Source organism: Scyliorhinus torazame, chromosome 9 (genome assembly GCF_047496885.1).
Source record: "Scyliorhinus torazame isolate Kashiwa2021f chromosome 9, sScyTor2.1, whole genome shotgun sequence".
NCBI lineage: Eukaryota > Metazoa > Chordata > Chondrichthyes > Carcharhiniformes > Scyliorhinidae > Scyliorhinus > Scyliorhinus torazame.
The window spans coordinates 133,722,727-133,739,151 of record NC_092715.1 but is presented as its reverse complement, the minus strand read 5'-3'; the positions used below and the strand labels follow the sequence as shown (position 1 = coordinate 133,739,151).

Here is a 16,425-nt window from a genome sequence, read left to right as displayed (position 1 = left end):
ATTTCTGAGACTAAGGGCGCGAAACTAAGTGCTGTAGCGAGCGGGAATTGCCGTGAGTTTCCCGCGCTCGGCCGACATCACTATTCAACAGTAATTGCTCCACTTAACGAGGCCTCACAGGCTTCACTCCCCGAATGCCAGCTCACCAGCTGATTAGCTGGATCCGCGCTCGCCAGCCCCCCGCTAACAAGGTCGAGTAGCACTTAAGCCGCACTTGCTCAGCCAACCCCAGCCAGTTCGCAACAATAGCGCTGAGGAGACCAGCCCCAAAATTCGGGGATGCTGACCTGGGGAGGCTCCTGGACGTGGTGGAGGCCAGGTGGGATATTCTGTTCCCAAGAGGGTCCTGGAGGGTGACCAACAAGGCAGCCAGTGCTGCCTGGGACAAGGTGGCGGCAGCAATCAGCTCGGGCAGTGTGACCAGGACTGGCTTCCAGTGTTGGAAGGTCAACGACCTACATCGGGCAGCACAAGTGAGTAGACACCAAAGTCCCACCCCACAAACCCCCAAGGGAGCATTCCCCCAGGCGAACCCAATCCTCCCTCCATCCCGCTGCCTCTTCAGCACTCCCTCCACCCATCCCTTCAACCCTCCCTCCATCCCAACCCTCCCTTCACACCCACCCACACAACTGTGAACCACGCGTATGGCTAATGATGCCCTCTCTGACTCTCCCATAATCATAGATTCTATGATAATCTATTCTATGATAATCGGTGGGAGCGCTCAGGTTGGTGGTGGGGTGCGGACCTAAGAATCCTCATTTCCTTCAAGGAGTGGGCCCTGGAGATGACTGGTGTGGCTGAAGACAGGGTGGTCACCAACGCAGATGCTGGTGGACGCCGCAGAGATGAGGGACCACCAGGCTCCACTCGGAGGACCTGTCAAACATGAGTAGTGATTGCCTTACTGACTGACCCATCCCTCCCACTGACCACATATCCATTCTCCTGCATGTCCAGTAGCCGACGTCACCAGCCTATCCAGGGCGGCCTCTCTCCTTTTAAAAAAAAATTTAGAGTACCCAATTCATTTTTTCCAATTAAAGGGCAATTTAGCGTGGCCAATTGACCTACCCTGCACATCTTTGGGTTGTAGGGGCGAAACCCAAGCAAACACGGGGAGAATGTGCAAACTCCACACGGACAGTGCCCAGAGCCGGGATCAAACCTGGGACCTCGGCGCCGTGAGGCAGCAATGCTAACCACTGTGCTACCATGCTGCTCTCCTGACTCTGAGAACATCTTGGAGGAGAGCTCCGAGGATGCAGCTGTTATGGTCATGGCACAGCTGTCATCCCACCCTCCACCAGCGTAGGTGGGACATGTTAGTGGTCAGGCTTCTGGAGCACAATCTGGTGAGCACCACACTGCTGCTGATGTACATCTGGTGGAGACAAAAACCCCCAGGCGAGACAGCAGTTGGAGGTCTGCTGAATCCCTGCACGAGCTGAGTCCCAGCCTGATGCTGAGCCTCTGGAACAGTTACCCGGGGCTGATGGGAACGATAGGGACCAACCTGGACGTTCAGAGGGAGATGTCAGCATCACTCTAGCACATCTATACCTGATTGGAAGAGTCCCAGAGGCCCATTGGAGACGAAAACAGTGTTTACTGTCCGTGCGTTCTGGACCGCATTGATGCCATTTTTGAGATGACGGAGAATAGCGATTTGGTGCCAAATCAGCGCCCACCACGATTTTAGCGTCAGAACCTATTCTCCACGTTTCGCCATTTCAGCGTCAGCCAATGGAGAATCCCACCCTCTGTCTCAACCACCTTTTGAGGAAAAGGATTCCAAAGTCTCACAACACTCAAAATAAAAGTCCTTGGGCTGGATTCTCCATCCCACCACGCCATATTTCAGGTTTACCCCGCCGGCGGGATGCTCCCGGTCAATGGGGTTTCCCATTGTGAGGCATCCCCATGCCTTCGGGAAACCCTCGGGCTGCTGGCAAAATGGATAATCCCACCGGCAGAGAATCCAGACCCAGATCTCTGTCTTAAATGTGCGACCGTTAAATATTGGCCCTAGTTCTAGGTTCTCCCACAAGAAGAAATATCATTTTCACATCCACTCTGTCAAGTCTTCTCAGGATCTTGGTTTCGATCAAGTCACATCTTACTCATCTAAACCCCAGTGGATATAAGCCTAGCTTGTCAAACCTTTGCTCATAAAACAACGTGCCCTTTCTGTGTATTAATCTAGTAAATCTTATTCTGAACTGCTTCCAATGTGTTTACATTGTGGTACTGAAAACAGGCTGACAAGACACATAGGCCAGGAACAGAAATTGCCATATAAGGTCCAAGCTGAATTGATACTTGCTGTCTGCAAGAGTCCTTAAGACAACACATAAACTCATTATTGTTATATGGCTTTGAGACTACCCACTCGCGTTTACACAAAAGAACAAGACCATACTATGAATATGTAACAAATTTCCAGACACAGGTGATCAACTTTGCAGCAGAACGGAGGACAGACAAAAGAAGCCAGCAGACTCCTAACAGGCTGATGAGGATATTTTAGAGGACATTGGAATTTGAGGGAATGGATCTGGATAAACAGAGGAATATCCTGTTTTTTCTCCATTAATGAGTTGGGGTCTGGATGGGACAATGGAACTCAGGCCAGTGTGGGCATATACCTATGACTCAATGCTATCAGACCACTACGAAGGAAGGAACATCTGAACAGATCTTCAGCGATAACCTGGGAGTTCCCTGGGCACAACCATTGCAAGAAGAAAGGACCCTGAGTTTCAAACCCCAGAGAATATATCCACATCATAACCTGGCCAGTTCCTTCACCACGTGCGGCTAATACCTGGAGCTCAGCTGTGAGTTGTGTCATATTTTGTGAGTGAGAGAATTGAGAATAAAATTGCATTAAACCGTGAACCTGTTTGTCATTTGTTCATCTCGCCAATAAGGGCACCTTGGTACAACTATTGCATAATAAACAGATTCCCGTACCAGCCTCCCCGAACAGGCGCTGGAATGTGGCAACTAGGGGCTTTTCACAGTAACTTTGTTTGAAGCCTACTTGTGTCAATAAGCGATTTTCATTTCATTTCATATCAAAGTGTCTGACATTTTACAGTCACAACATCTTTCCTTAAATAAGGGGACCAGCACTGTACACAGTGCTCCAGACATGGTCTCATTAAAGCCCTGAAACATAAGCAAAATTGAAGCAAAACCTCCTTAACTCCTCTATTCAATTCCCCTTGCAATAAACAATAACATTCAATTAGCTTTGCTGAAACTGCATACTAACATTTTGTGATTCAACCACTAGGATACCAGATCCATCTGCATCTCAGAGCTCTACATCTCTCACCATTTAGGTAATATGCTTATTTATGCAGCCAAATAGACACCATCACATTTTCCCACATTATACCCCATTTGTCTGACTGTTTCCACTCATCTAACCTTTGTTAAAATTCATTTACGGGACGCGCGTCGCTGGTTAGGCCAGCATTTATTGTCCATCCCTAGTTGCCCTTCAGAAGATGGTGGTGAGTTGCCTTCTTTGAACCACTGCAGTCCCTGAGGTGTAGGTACGCTCTCTGTGCTGTTAGTTCCAGGATTTTGACCCAGCAACATTGAAGGAACGGCGATATATTTCCAAGTCAGGGTGGTGAGTGACTTGGAGGTGAACCTCTAGATGGCGGAGTTCCCAGGCAGCTGCTCTTGTCCTTCTAGATGGTAGTAGTCATGGGTTTGGAACGTGCTGTCTCAGGAACCTTGGCAAGTTACTGCAGTACATCTTGTATGTGGTACACATGGCTGCTACTTTTTGTCGATGGTGGAAGATTTGAATGTTTGTGGAAGGGGGAGCAATCAAGTGGAATGCATTATCCTGGATGGTATCGTGCTGCATGAATGATGTTGGAGCTGCACTCACCCAGGCAAGTGGAGAGTATTTCATTACACTCCTGACTTGTGACTTGTAGATGGTGGACAGGCTTTGGGGGGGGGGGGGTCAGGAGGTGAGTTATTCGCCGTAGGATTCATAGCCTTTGATCTGCCCTGGTAGCCACAGTATTAATGTTGTTAGTCCAGTTCAGTTTCTGATCACTGGTAACCCATAGGATGTTGATTGTGGGGGATTCAGCGATGGTAATGCCATTGAACGTCACTTATCTATATCCTTTTGTAGCCTATGCCCCCTTCAGAACTCACTTTCCTACCAATCTTTGTGTCATCAGCAAATTTAGCAATAATACCGTTAGCCCCTTCATCCAAATCATTTATGCAAATTGTAGAGTTGAGGCCCCAGCGCTGATCCCTGTGGCACACCACTCATCACATTAAATTTGCAGTAATAAATACATTGTTACACTATGTATATTTTGTCAGTACATACATTTTACCGCTGATGCTTTTTTCTGGATAAACAATAGAATCATATTTTACTGCGAATTATCCTCAGCTCCTAAAGTTTGTGTGTTTTTCTGCATATCAATATTCATTGCTGACAGTTTAAAACATAAAAACTTATTTTCAAAAGATTGTGCTTTTGCTGAATAATATTGCATATTTTTGTACTTTGTGCAAAAATGGTGACCTAAATACCACAAATTTGGCGTGTATTGAAAAGCAATGATGGTCTTGAAGAGGAATATGGTGTAGCTTTCCTCTACCCGCAGTTATGTATGCTGGATTCTAATAGTTTTATCTTGGGCTTTGCTTTTTGGCAAATACTAATGAGATTCCAGAAAATGACATAACTCTCTGATGGGAAAATTAAAATAAAATTCGGTGTAACTTGTCTATTATGCTATTTAGACTATTCTGCACCATATGTTCAAAAATATGTTATCAAATTAAAACTTTTAATAATCCATCTTTTTGTGTAATACAAACTGCACCTACTGTTCTAAACACAGTATGTTGTCAAAGGCTTGATCAGTATCTACTACGTATGTTTCTGTGTCAAAGCTATCCACACTTGGCTGCACTTATTAAGGAACGCACAGCAATATAAGTTGATCTTATTCAGGTCACCAGATTTATTAATCAACTCTTGCATTTAGGAATGCAGCACTAGCCTACAGGCTTCAGTCTGATCTTTTCACAGGCTGTCATTTGAAGATATAGTTACTGTTGTTCTAGCTTTTGATTAAAAGTCATCTAATAAATGATTTGTTTCATTCTATGTTTGGATCACATGAGGTTGAATTACAGGCATCAGAATGCAGACGCTGGTCCACTGAATGGAATTTGCGTTGTAGCTACCATAATTTACAGGAAAAAAATCTTGTAATTCTGTCGCCTCCATGTTTTTATCAAAGATATTCTTCACCATACAATTCTTCAGCTGGCCACTAAAGTGACTGTGCCTACAACAACAAAATGATTAAAACACAATTAGATATCTACATTTTTAAATTTCACGAACAAAAATTAGTTTTCAAAACATCCTTGTAAGATATATTATCACACCATTCCTAACAATAAAAAAATTACTGTATTTATACTGGACCATTAAATGAGTTTGGTTGCTTTACTGCATTTTCATTGATTTTTCTTTTCTTTGTCCCACTTTACTATCCACACCTTCTTTGAGCAAATTCTTGAACAATATTGATCCAGCATAAAAGTAGTGAAGGCAAGTTGCCCATTTTGAGGAAGGCTGAACCAATGTGCCGAAGGAAAAAACATCTGGCTATTGGATTACTTTGTCTCTCACTATTTCTGAAAAATAAACAGATCTATTCAAAAGGCTCTTGATTTATTCAAATTAAACTTTCACTAATATTAATTTTTTTTTTAGGATTTAAAAATAAGTGGTCTCTCATTTAAGGCAGAGATGAGAAGAAATCTTTCCTTAAGGTTGTGAATCTTTGGAACTCTCTTTCGCAGAGAGCGGTGGAGGCAGGGTCAATTAATATTTTTAAGGCAGAGATAGATTGACTCCCTTATTAATCAACAATCTAAGGTTGTGTGTGGAAGTTGAAATATGGAGTTGAGCCCACAATCAAATCAGTAAGGATCTTATTGAATGGCAGAGTAGACTCGAGGGGCCAAATGGCCTACTCCTGCTCCTACTTTGTATGTTTATAAAAGAGAAACCTGTAAATGAAGATGGACCATAATAATCATGCACTGTAGCCTTTAAAAAAGCTTTCAGGTTAATCCTTTTTTCCCCCCAGCAAAATTCCACCCTGTTGAAGACAGCATATTCAAACAATCATTTCATTAATTTAAAAAATCATTTTGCAGATTATTTTGTTCATTATAGACAATTAATAAGTACTTTGATCAATATTGACGAAAGATGTGTTTCAAATTCATAGGAAAGACGTGTCACAGAAGGATAGCAAAGATATGTTTGAGTATTGTGCAATCTATGTGGAAAATTAGAAAACTTCATCATTTCACTGTCATGATTCATTACAAATATCCAAATCAGTGTAAATCTTTTGAGCCCGTTCTTAACTTGTTAGTGGAAAAAAAAGTATTATTATTTTGACTTTAATCATTTTATATTTTTACTTTTGTTTAAAATTGCTGGAGGAAAAAACACCCAACTGAAAATCATGGGCGTCATTCTCCGCCGGTGGGAGTCTCCGTTTTGCCGGCGCCCGGGGGTTTCCCGACGGCGTGGGGCTGCCCCACAATGGGAAACCCCATTGACCGGCCGGTGTTACGGAGACTCCCGCCGGCCGGTCGGCGCAGAAATGTGGCGGGGCGGGTAGGAGAATTTCGCCCCATGTTCTGAATGCAAGGGGGAGAATTTTATCATAAGGTGGAAGTGATCATTAACTCTTAACTTCTGATTAAATACTTAAATTGTAGCATGGAAAATGCAGAAGATTTAGAAACTATAATTTGTATATTAGAAAGTAATTAAACTAAGTCTGATTAAAGTTAGGAATGGGCATTATTTAGTTTAATTTAAGATTTAACGATGACTAAACATGAGCTAATTCCATACTTGTTGGGTTTATGACGCAAAAGATGAAGTTAATGCAAAATGTCCGACACAATTCATAGCAATAGCCAATGATACGTGAATCAAATTAGTTATTTTTGGTAGCATTTAAACATACCGTACCCTAGTTCCCTTGATCAGTAAACATGCCAAAGGAATACTGTTGCTGTGAAAGTCGTAGAAAGGTGAATATTCATTCAGATATACATACAAATACAGATGGATAAAAAAAACCACAGCTACCAAAAGACAAATACATGCAAAATTAAGAATATGCTGTGCTCATGCAACATAGTTAGAATTTTTTTAAATTGCTAATTTCATGTCATTCCTTCCTTCCTTAATCCAGAAAGTGGACTAACAAATGGCTTCCTTCTTATACACCAAGTAGCAACAAGAACACCATGGCACTAATTTTCAGCTGCACAAATAAGACGTTATGGTCACTTGCCCATCAACTGTTGCCGAGACAGCGACTTTACAAAGGTCTGTACTTGGAACAATTAAAACTATAGTACCCCATAAGGATTTATGATTAAGTTCCAAAATAATAAAATATAACCATAACCAAAAGTTCTGTTCCTTTCCCTGTTGTATTCAAAGTTTGCCTTTCTTTAATTTTAAGAAGCTAGAGTTAATTCATCCAATCATGATTCACATTGATCCTTAACGCTACAAGTGGCAATTTATGAGGCATGACTATTCTTTAAACTCAATCATAGCAACAATTTTGTTGAGAAGCATCTTGGGAAGTAGGAGTAAATGCTGTTGATGTTTTTAATTAGTAATTGGCTTAAACAAAGTTAAGGGATTGGTTAAGATGTGCTGAGGATCAAATAATAGCAGATCCTTTAGCACCAGAATCCCAGCTGGTATGCACAATGATATAAACATATTTTCTAGCATGACTTATGAAAGATTTGGTTAATAGTGCTGTCTGTTTATGTAAAGATAAAACATTACAAATTTGTCACAGATTCTTTTTCGAAAATAGGCAAAATCTGAAAGAGGAATCTGCAAAAAAACATTTTAATGGATTATTACCATTAACACATTTGTGTTTCTGCAGCTTTACATAATGGTTCATTCTTTCCTATTAACCATATAGTGTATAAAACTTTTCACCATAAACACAGTAAAAACTAACGGAAATACCCTCATTGATAATTGTTCACTTTGTTCCTATTAAGCAAACACTGTCAAATACAAGTAATTAATACAGAAGCAAATACTCCCTTAAGAGTAAAATCGATTATTTTAACAGTACCTTTGTTTATTTATAGAGTACATTTGTTTAAACAAAGTGCATGGAGTATTTTATTCCTGGAGCTATTACTAGTCCAAATATATAATGATGACCATTAACTTCATGAACGTTAATGATCTTGTGTTTTAGTTTTATATCTTGTGACTTGATCCCATGGGAGTGTTGAATACAAGATTATGGAATACAGCTTCCTGGATTATTTTTTCTATCAGTTTGCACTCAATCAACAATACCATAAGGCTGAGAGAGCAAGTATCTTTGCATTTTAACTGCCCATCCCTAGATGATCTTAGTCACATACAAAAAAAGAAAAATTGAAAAAAAGATCATTTTTAAAAGAAACATACATTTGATTTTTAAATGTTACAATGACACAGCCCCTCTCAAAAAAAATGGCATTTTCCAGTGTTAACTTCTGCAGAATTTGCTTTAACAGGAGTCTTTTACCCAATATTTACGATTGCATTATCATTTTATTTGTATAAACAATAGTGCCATGGGATTCTAAAGAAAAACATGACCAAACAAGTGCAAATCAAAGTTTTAACAGGAATTAAATTCAAATTCCAATCAAATAATAAGCAAAATAAAACTTCAAACATGACTAATATTGCCCAAATCACGTGGAAGACATTTCAGTAAAAAAAGCGTTCTGATGAAATGGTTAATATTTGATTGCTGTTCTTAATCCAATCTAATCCAAAGAAAACAAACTTTCCGGTCATTTCAAATATGCTTCAAAAACATTTTCATGACAGAAGTAAAATTATAAACTTTAATAGTAGTGAAAACTTTATGATGTTTTTCGATCTCCCTTCAGTGACAAATGTCATCAAACAACTATCATTAAAATTCATTAATTAGATTTTCATAAATCTACAAATAAAAAGGAAAATAAAATTTTGTGTACAACAACTTGAATTTATATGGCACTTTCAGCATAAAGAATGTCCCAAAGCATTTCACAAGGAAACATTTCATGTTGAACCTTGGAGATATTTGACCAAGAGCGTGGTCAAAGAAGTCGAGGTTAGTAAAATAACAGGGGTGAGGGTAAAAGGCAGAAGGGTTCAGGGAAGAGATCCCACAGAGAATAACCCGGGCAACTGAAGGCTTGGTATCTTTGGTGGAATGAAAGGAATGGGAAATGCACAAAATGCCAGTTACAAAGGAGTGTCCTCAGGAGGGGAGGAGTAACATAGGGCAGGACGAGACTAAAAAGTTAGAATGGAGTGAGGCAATAGAGAGTTTTTTAAAAAAAATTAAACGAGAATGTTTTTGGAGACAGGGAACCAAAGTTGGTCAGAAAGGACAGGGATGAAAAGCAAATGGGTGTTTGTATAGGACAGGATGCATACAACTGGGTTTAAACAAATTGGACTTAATGGAGGATGGAGCCCATCAATTCAAGTCTGGAGGATGCAAAGGCATGTACGAGGGTTTCAATATTGAGGTGGAAAAAATTTGTTTTTTATGAAATGTAAATGAGGTTGGATTTTACATCTCCCACTGGACATGTTTTCAGCAGGGAACTAAACAGACTGGCCTGCAGCTCCTGTGGGCTGGACTTCCTCCCACTGAAAAGGGGAATCACATGCTCAACCAACGTTGCACTCCCCCAGTGTGTTATGGCTGCAGAATGGGCTTGTCCTGGTAGTGTCGGTTTTCAGCCGACTTTGCTTCCACAGTGAGGCGAGCAGTTTACTGCCCTGTAAAATACAATCTATAGAGTCTCAAATAGCGTGCATGATTGAACAGGATGCTCAAGTTACAAACAATTCAGTTCAGCTTGAAGCACTGGTTAGGAAGTGGGGTAGAATCAGTGGTAAGAAAATGTCGATTGTGGTGGGACCAAAGATGGTGACTACGATCATCCCAATGTTGAGATACCAGAGGGTTTGACCAACGGAACAGAAAGAGGCAACATTGAGACATTTGAAAGTTCATGGGATATGGTGGAGAGGTAAAGCAGAATGTCATCAGCATACATATGGAAGGTGCCCTACTGCTTCTGGATGAGGTCATCAAGCATGTCATTGATATTGGGGGTGGGGCCATGAAAGGATGCTGGGGTACTCTGGGTGATGGTGTGAGAAAGATGGGAATAAACCCACTGTAGGGGAATAAATGGCTATGTTTGGATAAACAGGGAAGGAACCATAATAAAGCTGGGATGGCGGCTGGGGCACTGTGGAGCATCAGTGAGACGGAGAGTGTCGTGGATAGCACCTATAGAGGTGGTCACACTGCAGGCTCAGACTGCGCAGGCAGGCAGGGAATGGGTGACCATGAGGCAGAGCAAGAGAGCTAGGCAGGCAGTGCAGGAATCTCCTGTGGCCTTTCCCTTGCAAAACAGATATGCCGCTTTGGACACTGTTGAGGGGAATGACCTCTCAGGGAAAAGCAGCAACAGCCAAATTTGGTGGGCCACGGGTGGTTCTGCTGCAGAGGAGAGGGATAAAAAGTATGGAAGTGCAATAGTTAGAGAGGATTCAACTGTAACGGGAATAGATAGGCGTTACTGTGGCCGCAATCGAGACTCCAGGATGGTATGTTGCCTCCCTGGTGCTAGGATCAAGAATGTCTCGGGACGGTTATAGGATATTCTGGAGGGGGAGGGTGAACAGCCAGTGGCCGTGGTGCACATTGGTACAAACAACATAGGTTTAAAAAAATGAGATGAGGTCCTAAAAGCAGAATATAGAGAGGAAGAAAGTTGAGGTCAAATCTCAAAGGTAGTGATCTCGGGATTGCTACCAGTGCCACGTGCTAGTCTGAGTAGAAATAGCAGCTATAGCAAATGAATACGTGGTTGAAGAGATGGTGTGAGGGGAAAGGTTTCAGATACCTGGGGCATTGGGACCGATTCTGGGGCAGGTGGGACTAGTACAAGCTGGGCGGGTTACACCTGGGCAGGACCGGGACTGATATCCTCGGTGGAGTATTTACTAGAGTGGCTGGAGAGGATTTAAACTCTAAAGGCAGGGGGGTGGTAACCTATGCAAGGAATCAGAGGAGGGGGAAATCAAGGACAAAAACAAAAGATATAAAGGGGAATAAGAAAAGTGATAGGCAGAGAAACCAAGGACCAGATTCAAACAGGGCCTCAGTGAAAATTATTGGGAGGAACAAGTAATGTTAAGAAGACAAGTCTAAAGTGCCTTAACCCACGGGGCATTCGCAATATAATGGACAAACTAATCACACAGATAGATGTATATGGGTATGATATAATAGGAATTACAGAGAGATGGCTGCAGTGTGACCACAGATGGAAACATCCAGGGGTATTCAGCATTTAGGAAGGACAGACACAAAGGAAAAGGCAGTGGAGTTGCATTACTGGTTGAAGACATTAACACAATAGTGAGGAATGATTTTAGCTCTGACATTGTGGAATCTTTATGGAATTTGAGAGATACCAAGGGGCAAAAAGTATTAGTGGGCATTGTATACAGGCCCCAAACTGTAGTGATATTGGGAGTGGCATTAAACAGGAAATTAGAGACGCATGTGATAAAGGAACATCTGTATTTATGCGTGATTTCAATCTTCATTTAGCTAGGGCAAATCAAATTAGTCACAATACAGTAGGGGAGGAATTCCTGGAGTGTATACGGGATGATTTTCTGAACCAATACATTGAGGAACCAAATAGAGAACATGCCATCCTAGACTAGGTATTGTGTAATGATAACGGAATCATTGGCAATCTACTTGTGCGAGATCCTTTGGGGACGAGCGACCATAGTATGACAGGATTTTTCATCAAGATGGAGAATGATGTCGTTGATTCTGAGACTAGGGTCCTGAATCTTAATAAAGGAAACTACGATGATCTGAGGCGCAAGTTGGCTATGATCGATTGTGAAATGTTACTTAAAGGGATGACTGTGGGTTGGCAATGGCAAACATTCAAGGAGCATATGAGGGAAATGAAACAATTGTTTATTCCTGACTGGCACACAAGTAAAATGGGAAAGGCGGCCAATTCATGGCTTACAAGGGAAATTAGAGACAGTATTCGATCCAAGGAAGAAGCAAACAAATCGGGCAAGAAAAACAACACATCTGAGAATTGGGAACAATTTAAAATCAGCAAAGGCGGACCAAAGGATTGATTAAGAAGTGGAGAATAGAGTACAAGAGTAAGCTGGAAGGGAACATAAAAACTGACTGTAAAGGTTTCTATCGGTACGTGGTGAGAAAAAGATTTGTGAAGATGACATATGTCCCTTGCAGTCAGAAACAGGGGAATTTTATAATGCGGACAAAGAAATGGCTGTGCAACTAAATTCATACTTTCGTTGTCTTCACAAATGAGGACACATATAAGATATCAGAAATGTTGGGGAATGCAGGATTTAGTGAGAGGGAGGAACTGAAAGAGATCAGTATTACTGGAGAAATGATGATGGGGAAATTGATGAGATTGAAGGCTGATAAATCCCCAGGGCCTGTTTATCTGCATCTCAGATTACTTAAGGAGTACTTCTTCAGAAATAGTGGATGCATTGGTGGTCATCTGCCAAGATTCTATAGACTCTGGAACGGTTCCTACAGATTGGAGGGTAGCTAATGTAACTCCACTATTTACAATGGAAGGTCGGGAGAAAGCAGGGAATTATAGACCAGTAAGCCTGACGCCGGTAGTGGGGAAAATTTTACAATCCATTATCAAAGATTTTATAGCAGAGCACTTGGAAAACAGTGGCAGGATCAGACAGGGTCAGCATGGATCTCTGAAGGGGAAATCATGCTTCTGCTGCAAATCTACTGGAATTCTTTGAGGATGTAACAAGTGAGCTGATGAGGGGGAGCCAGTGGACGTGGTATACTTGGACTTTCAGAAGGCTTTCAACAAAGTCCCACATAAGAGATTAGCACATAAAATTAAAGCACATGGGATTAGGGGAAGTGTATTGAGATGGATAGAAAACTGGTTGGCAGACAGGAAACAAAGGGTCAATTAACGGGCCGTTTTCCAAATGGCAGGCAGTGGCTAGTAGGTACTGCAGGGATCGGTGCTGGGATGCCAGCTATTCACAATATATATTAATGATTTAGATGAGGGAACAAAATGTAAAACCTCCAAATTTCCAGATGACTAAAAGTTGGGTGGGAGGGTGAGCTGTCAGGAGGATGCAGAGATCTTTCAGTGTGATTTGGACAAGTTGAGTGAGTGGGCAAATGATTGGTAGATGTATTGCAATTTGGATAAATGCAAGTCTATTCACTTGATAGCAAACTGGGAAGGCAGATATATAAGCTAAATGCCATAAATTAAGAGAGGGGAATGTGCAGAGAGACCTTGGTGTCCTCGTACACCAGTCCCTGAAGGTAAGCATGCAGGTGCAGCAGGAGGTAAAGAAGGCAAATGGTATGTTGGCCTTCATAGCGAAAGGATTTGAGTACAGGAGCAGGGATGGCTTGCTGCATTTATACAGGGCCTTGGTGAGACCACACCTGGAATACTGTGTGCAGTTTTGTCCTTCTTAACTGGGGAAGAATCTTCTTACGATAGTCCTCAATACCGGGCCCCCGCGCCTAGCTCCCTACTATACTCCCTATACACAACTCCATCCACATGTTTGCTGATGACACGACCGTAGTGGGTCGGATCCTGAACAACGACGAGTCAGAATACAGGAGAGAAAGTAATACCATAGATTAAGATCATGGTGAGAAAAGCTACAAGGTGTGATCAAAAGATTTGCCAAAGACATAGATTTAAGGAGAATTTATGCACAGATTCAAATTGAAAGTGGACAAGAGGGTGGTGAATTCAGATGAGAGGAGATTAAGGACGTGGAGGTGAGATTGCAGGCACTGGGTTGTGTTGCAATACAACTAAGCCCAATGAATGATTAGAAAAAATAACGATAATTTTGTGCGCTTTAATTTGAGGATGTCACTGCCAGGGAAATGGCAAAGGTTTCCACTTTTTCCACTTATTGACAAGATTCCTTACTCTCCAGTCAGATTCAAAATAAACCTTCTTGTACATTACCTGAATACACCTTAAGTCCTACCTCAGAGAAACTTTACTGAATACACCTTAACCCCTGCCTCAGAGATGCTGTTCTTTTTGGGTACAATTTAATATGAAGAATAGGCAGTTCTGTACCAATGATCTTTTGCCAAAGGAAGCATATTTTAGTAAAGATCCTTGTATCTGCCAGATAATAAATCTGTTCATAATCATGGGATTCAGGTGGGATTGGCAGGGGAATTCAAATCTTGTCCCAGAAATACGAAGAAAAATGTTTCCAAGCGACTCCTCTAAACTAGCCACTCTACACAGGTTTTGAGCTCAATCAATGATTCAGCTAGTTAAGGCATTGGCTAGCTCACTCATATGGACCAGGTTGACATAAGCCAGGGTGCAATTGTACTCAATAATTTTCATCGGAAACAGCATGCTCGGCTGATGAGGTGACACAATGATATTCAGCTCCTGCTCTCAACTGCTATATCACAACTGGATATCGGTGAGGACAGAATCACAGGCAGCTGCAATGTACCTTTCTGGTTTGCAGACAGATATTCCCTATCTTACACATAAAGAATGCTTACTTGGCCAAGGTATTAATGCCATAAAAATTGGGGGGAAATGGGCACAAAGGTGAATTAAAAGCAATATAAATTCTCTAATTTATCTCATTTTAGTAGTACAACTGATTTAATACAGAACATTAATCTTATAACCATTCATCTCTCACTCCCCTACTCTACACAATTTATATTATAAAATACCTGAATATTTATAATGCAGAAACAATCACAGCCTATTTGCAAGTGTTTTAAAAACTATTATCTATCTCTTTTTAGTTTACATTAGGACCTTTTTCAAAAAAAGAACATGTAGAAAGAACAATCTAAATATTTTAAAATTTATTCAGCTAAGTTTCTTCTATACAAATATACATATAATTAAATTTGGTACTACTCTGTATTTTAAAATGTTAGATTAGATTTTTAGTATGCATCAAAAAATGGATTGTTTAGCAGATTTACCACACTCACTATCTTGGTATTATTGTTTAGCAGATTTTACCACGTTCATTGTCTTGGTATTAACTTTTGCGGGTGGTACAAAATTTGCTTTTGAACCTCCAGGTTTCTTTGTTGTGGAATTCAGTTGTAAGTTGGGGGTGGATGTCATGGTTAAATGGATAGCTTGTGAGTTATTGTTGTTCAGGTTACTGTTTATAGATTCCACTGGTGATCGAAACTGTCCAACATATCTGTTCAATGGTTCACCCATTTCTAAACTAGATGGAGACTTTGGTAACGTTCCTTCACTTTCTGTGCCCTTTCTGTTATCTAATTCACAAACTGTTTGTTCAATTCCCAGAGCAGGCTCCTCAAAAGTCACTCTCAGTTTTAAATTCTGTGAAGTTCTACTTTTTGATGATGGAGACTTAAGAGCACTTTTAGGACTGTTTGTAGTTTTCTGTGTGGTAGTATTGTCAGCACAAGGCAGAAAAGGTTCCTCAATAAATTGGGTCCTGACTGGACTTCTTATTTGATGCTGACAGTCAGGAACTTTATCAATGCTTTCAGCAGTAGGAGAATGGCTCTGTTCCTCTGATGTAGCAGAGGCTTTAAAGGAAAAAGGAAACATTCTCCCCACTGCTGAGGCATGCTTTTTAATCATGAAGTGTACTTTTGCAGTGTATTCCTCTTTTTCAACAATGGGCTCTGGTCGTGGCTTTTCAGCTCTTTTAATGGGAGTGTTCTTCTGATCTTCACTGATATAGGAGTCAGTATCTGACTCACTAGAGGATCTCTGAGAATGTCTCAGTCTAGTCAGTTTCAGATCCCTTTTGTTTCTCAGGACTTTCCTTGCAGACCCTGTTACAACACTTGCCTCCTGCCCATCTTGAAATTCCAAGGAAAGTTTTTCTTGTGTGCATACATTTCCAGAAATCTCTTCTCCCAAGAGTTGGCGGAGAATTTTGTCTGCTTCTTCACCTTTTTGTTTCAGCAACCCTTTTTTGGTAGTTTTTGGTTTGGTTTCAGTGTTGCAAGTAGTTCCATTCCCATTTGCACTTATGCTAGTCATCTTTTGTTCACAGGATGCCTGAATTTTCTTCTTACTGTTTTCAGATGGTATAGAGGGACTGGTTGCAGTAGAAAATAAAAGAAAACATAATACATAAGAATGAATTAAAGATGGTTTCTTAGCAAAGTACCATATATTTCC

At 41.1% G+C, this 16,425-nt stretch overlaps 1 protein-coding gene across 6 annotated transcripts in view; it reads right to left on the bottom strand.

Annotated features, from left to right (window-relative positions):
- Positions 1 to 5,196: 5,196 nt before the first annotated feature.
- sncaip (synuclein, alpha interacting protein) overlaps positions 5,197 to 16,425 on the bottom strand; it is a 230,210-nt gene continuing 218,981 nt past the window's right edge. For 5 of the 6 annotated variants that reach the window (XM_072516532.1, XM_072516531.1, XM_072516530.1 and 2 more), the window contains one exon: positions 8,202 to 16,342. In XM_072516532.1, coding sequence (XP_072372633.1) covers positions 15,253 to 16,342 — 1,090 coding nt within the window. In that variant the 3' untranslated portion in view covers positions 8,202 to 15,252. Of the gene's footprint in view, positions 5,355 to 8,201; positions 16,343 to 16,425 lie in introns of those variants that run through there. The other variant, XM_072516529.1, reaches the window with a different exon arrangement.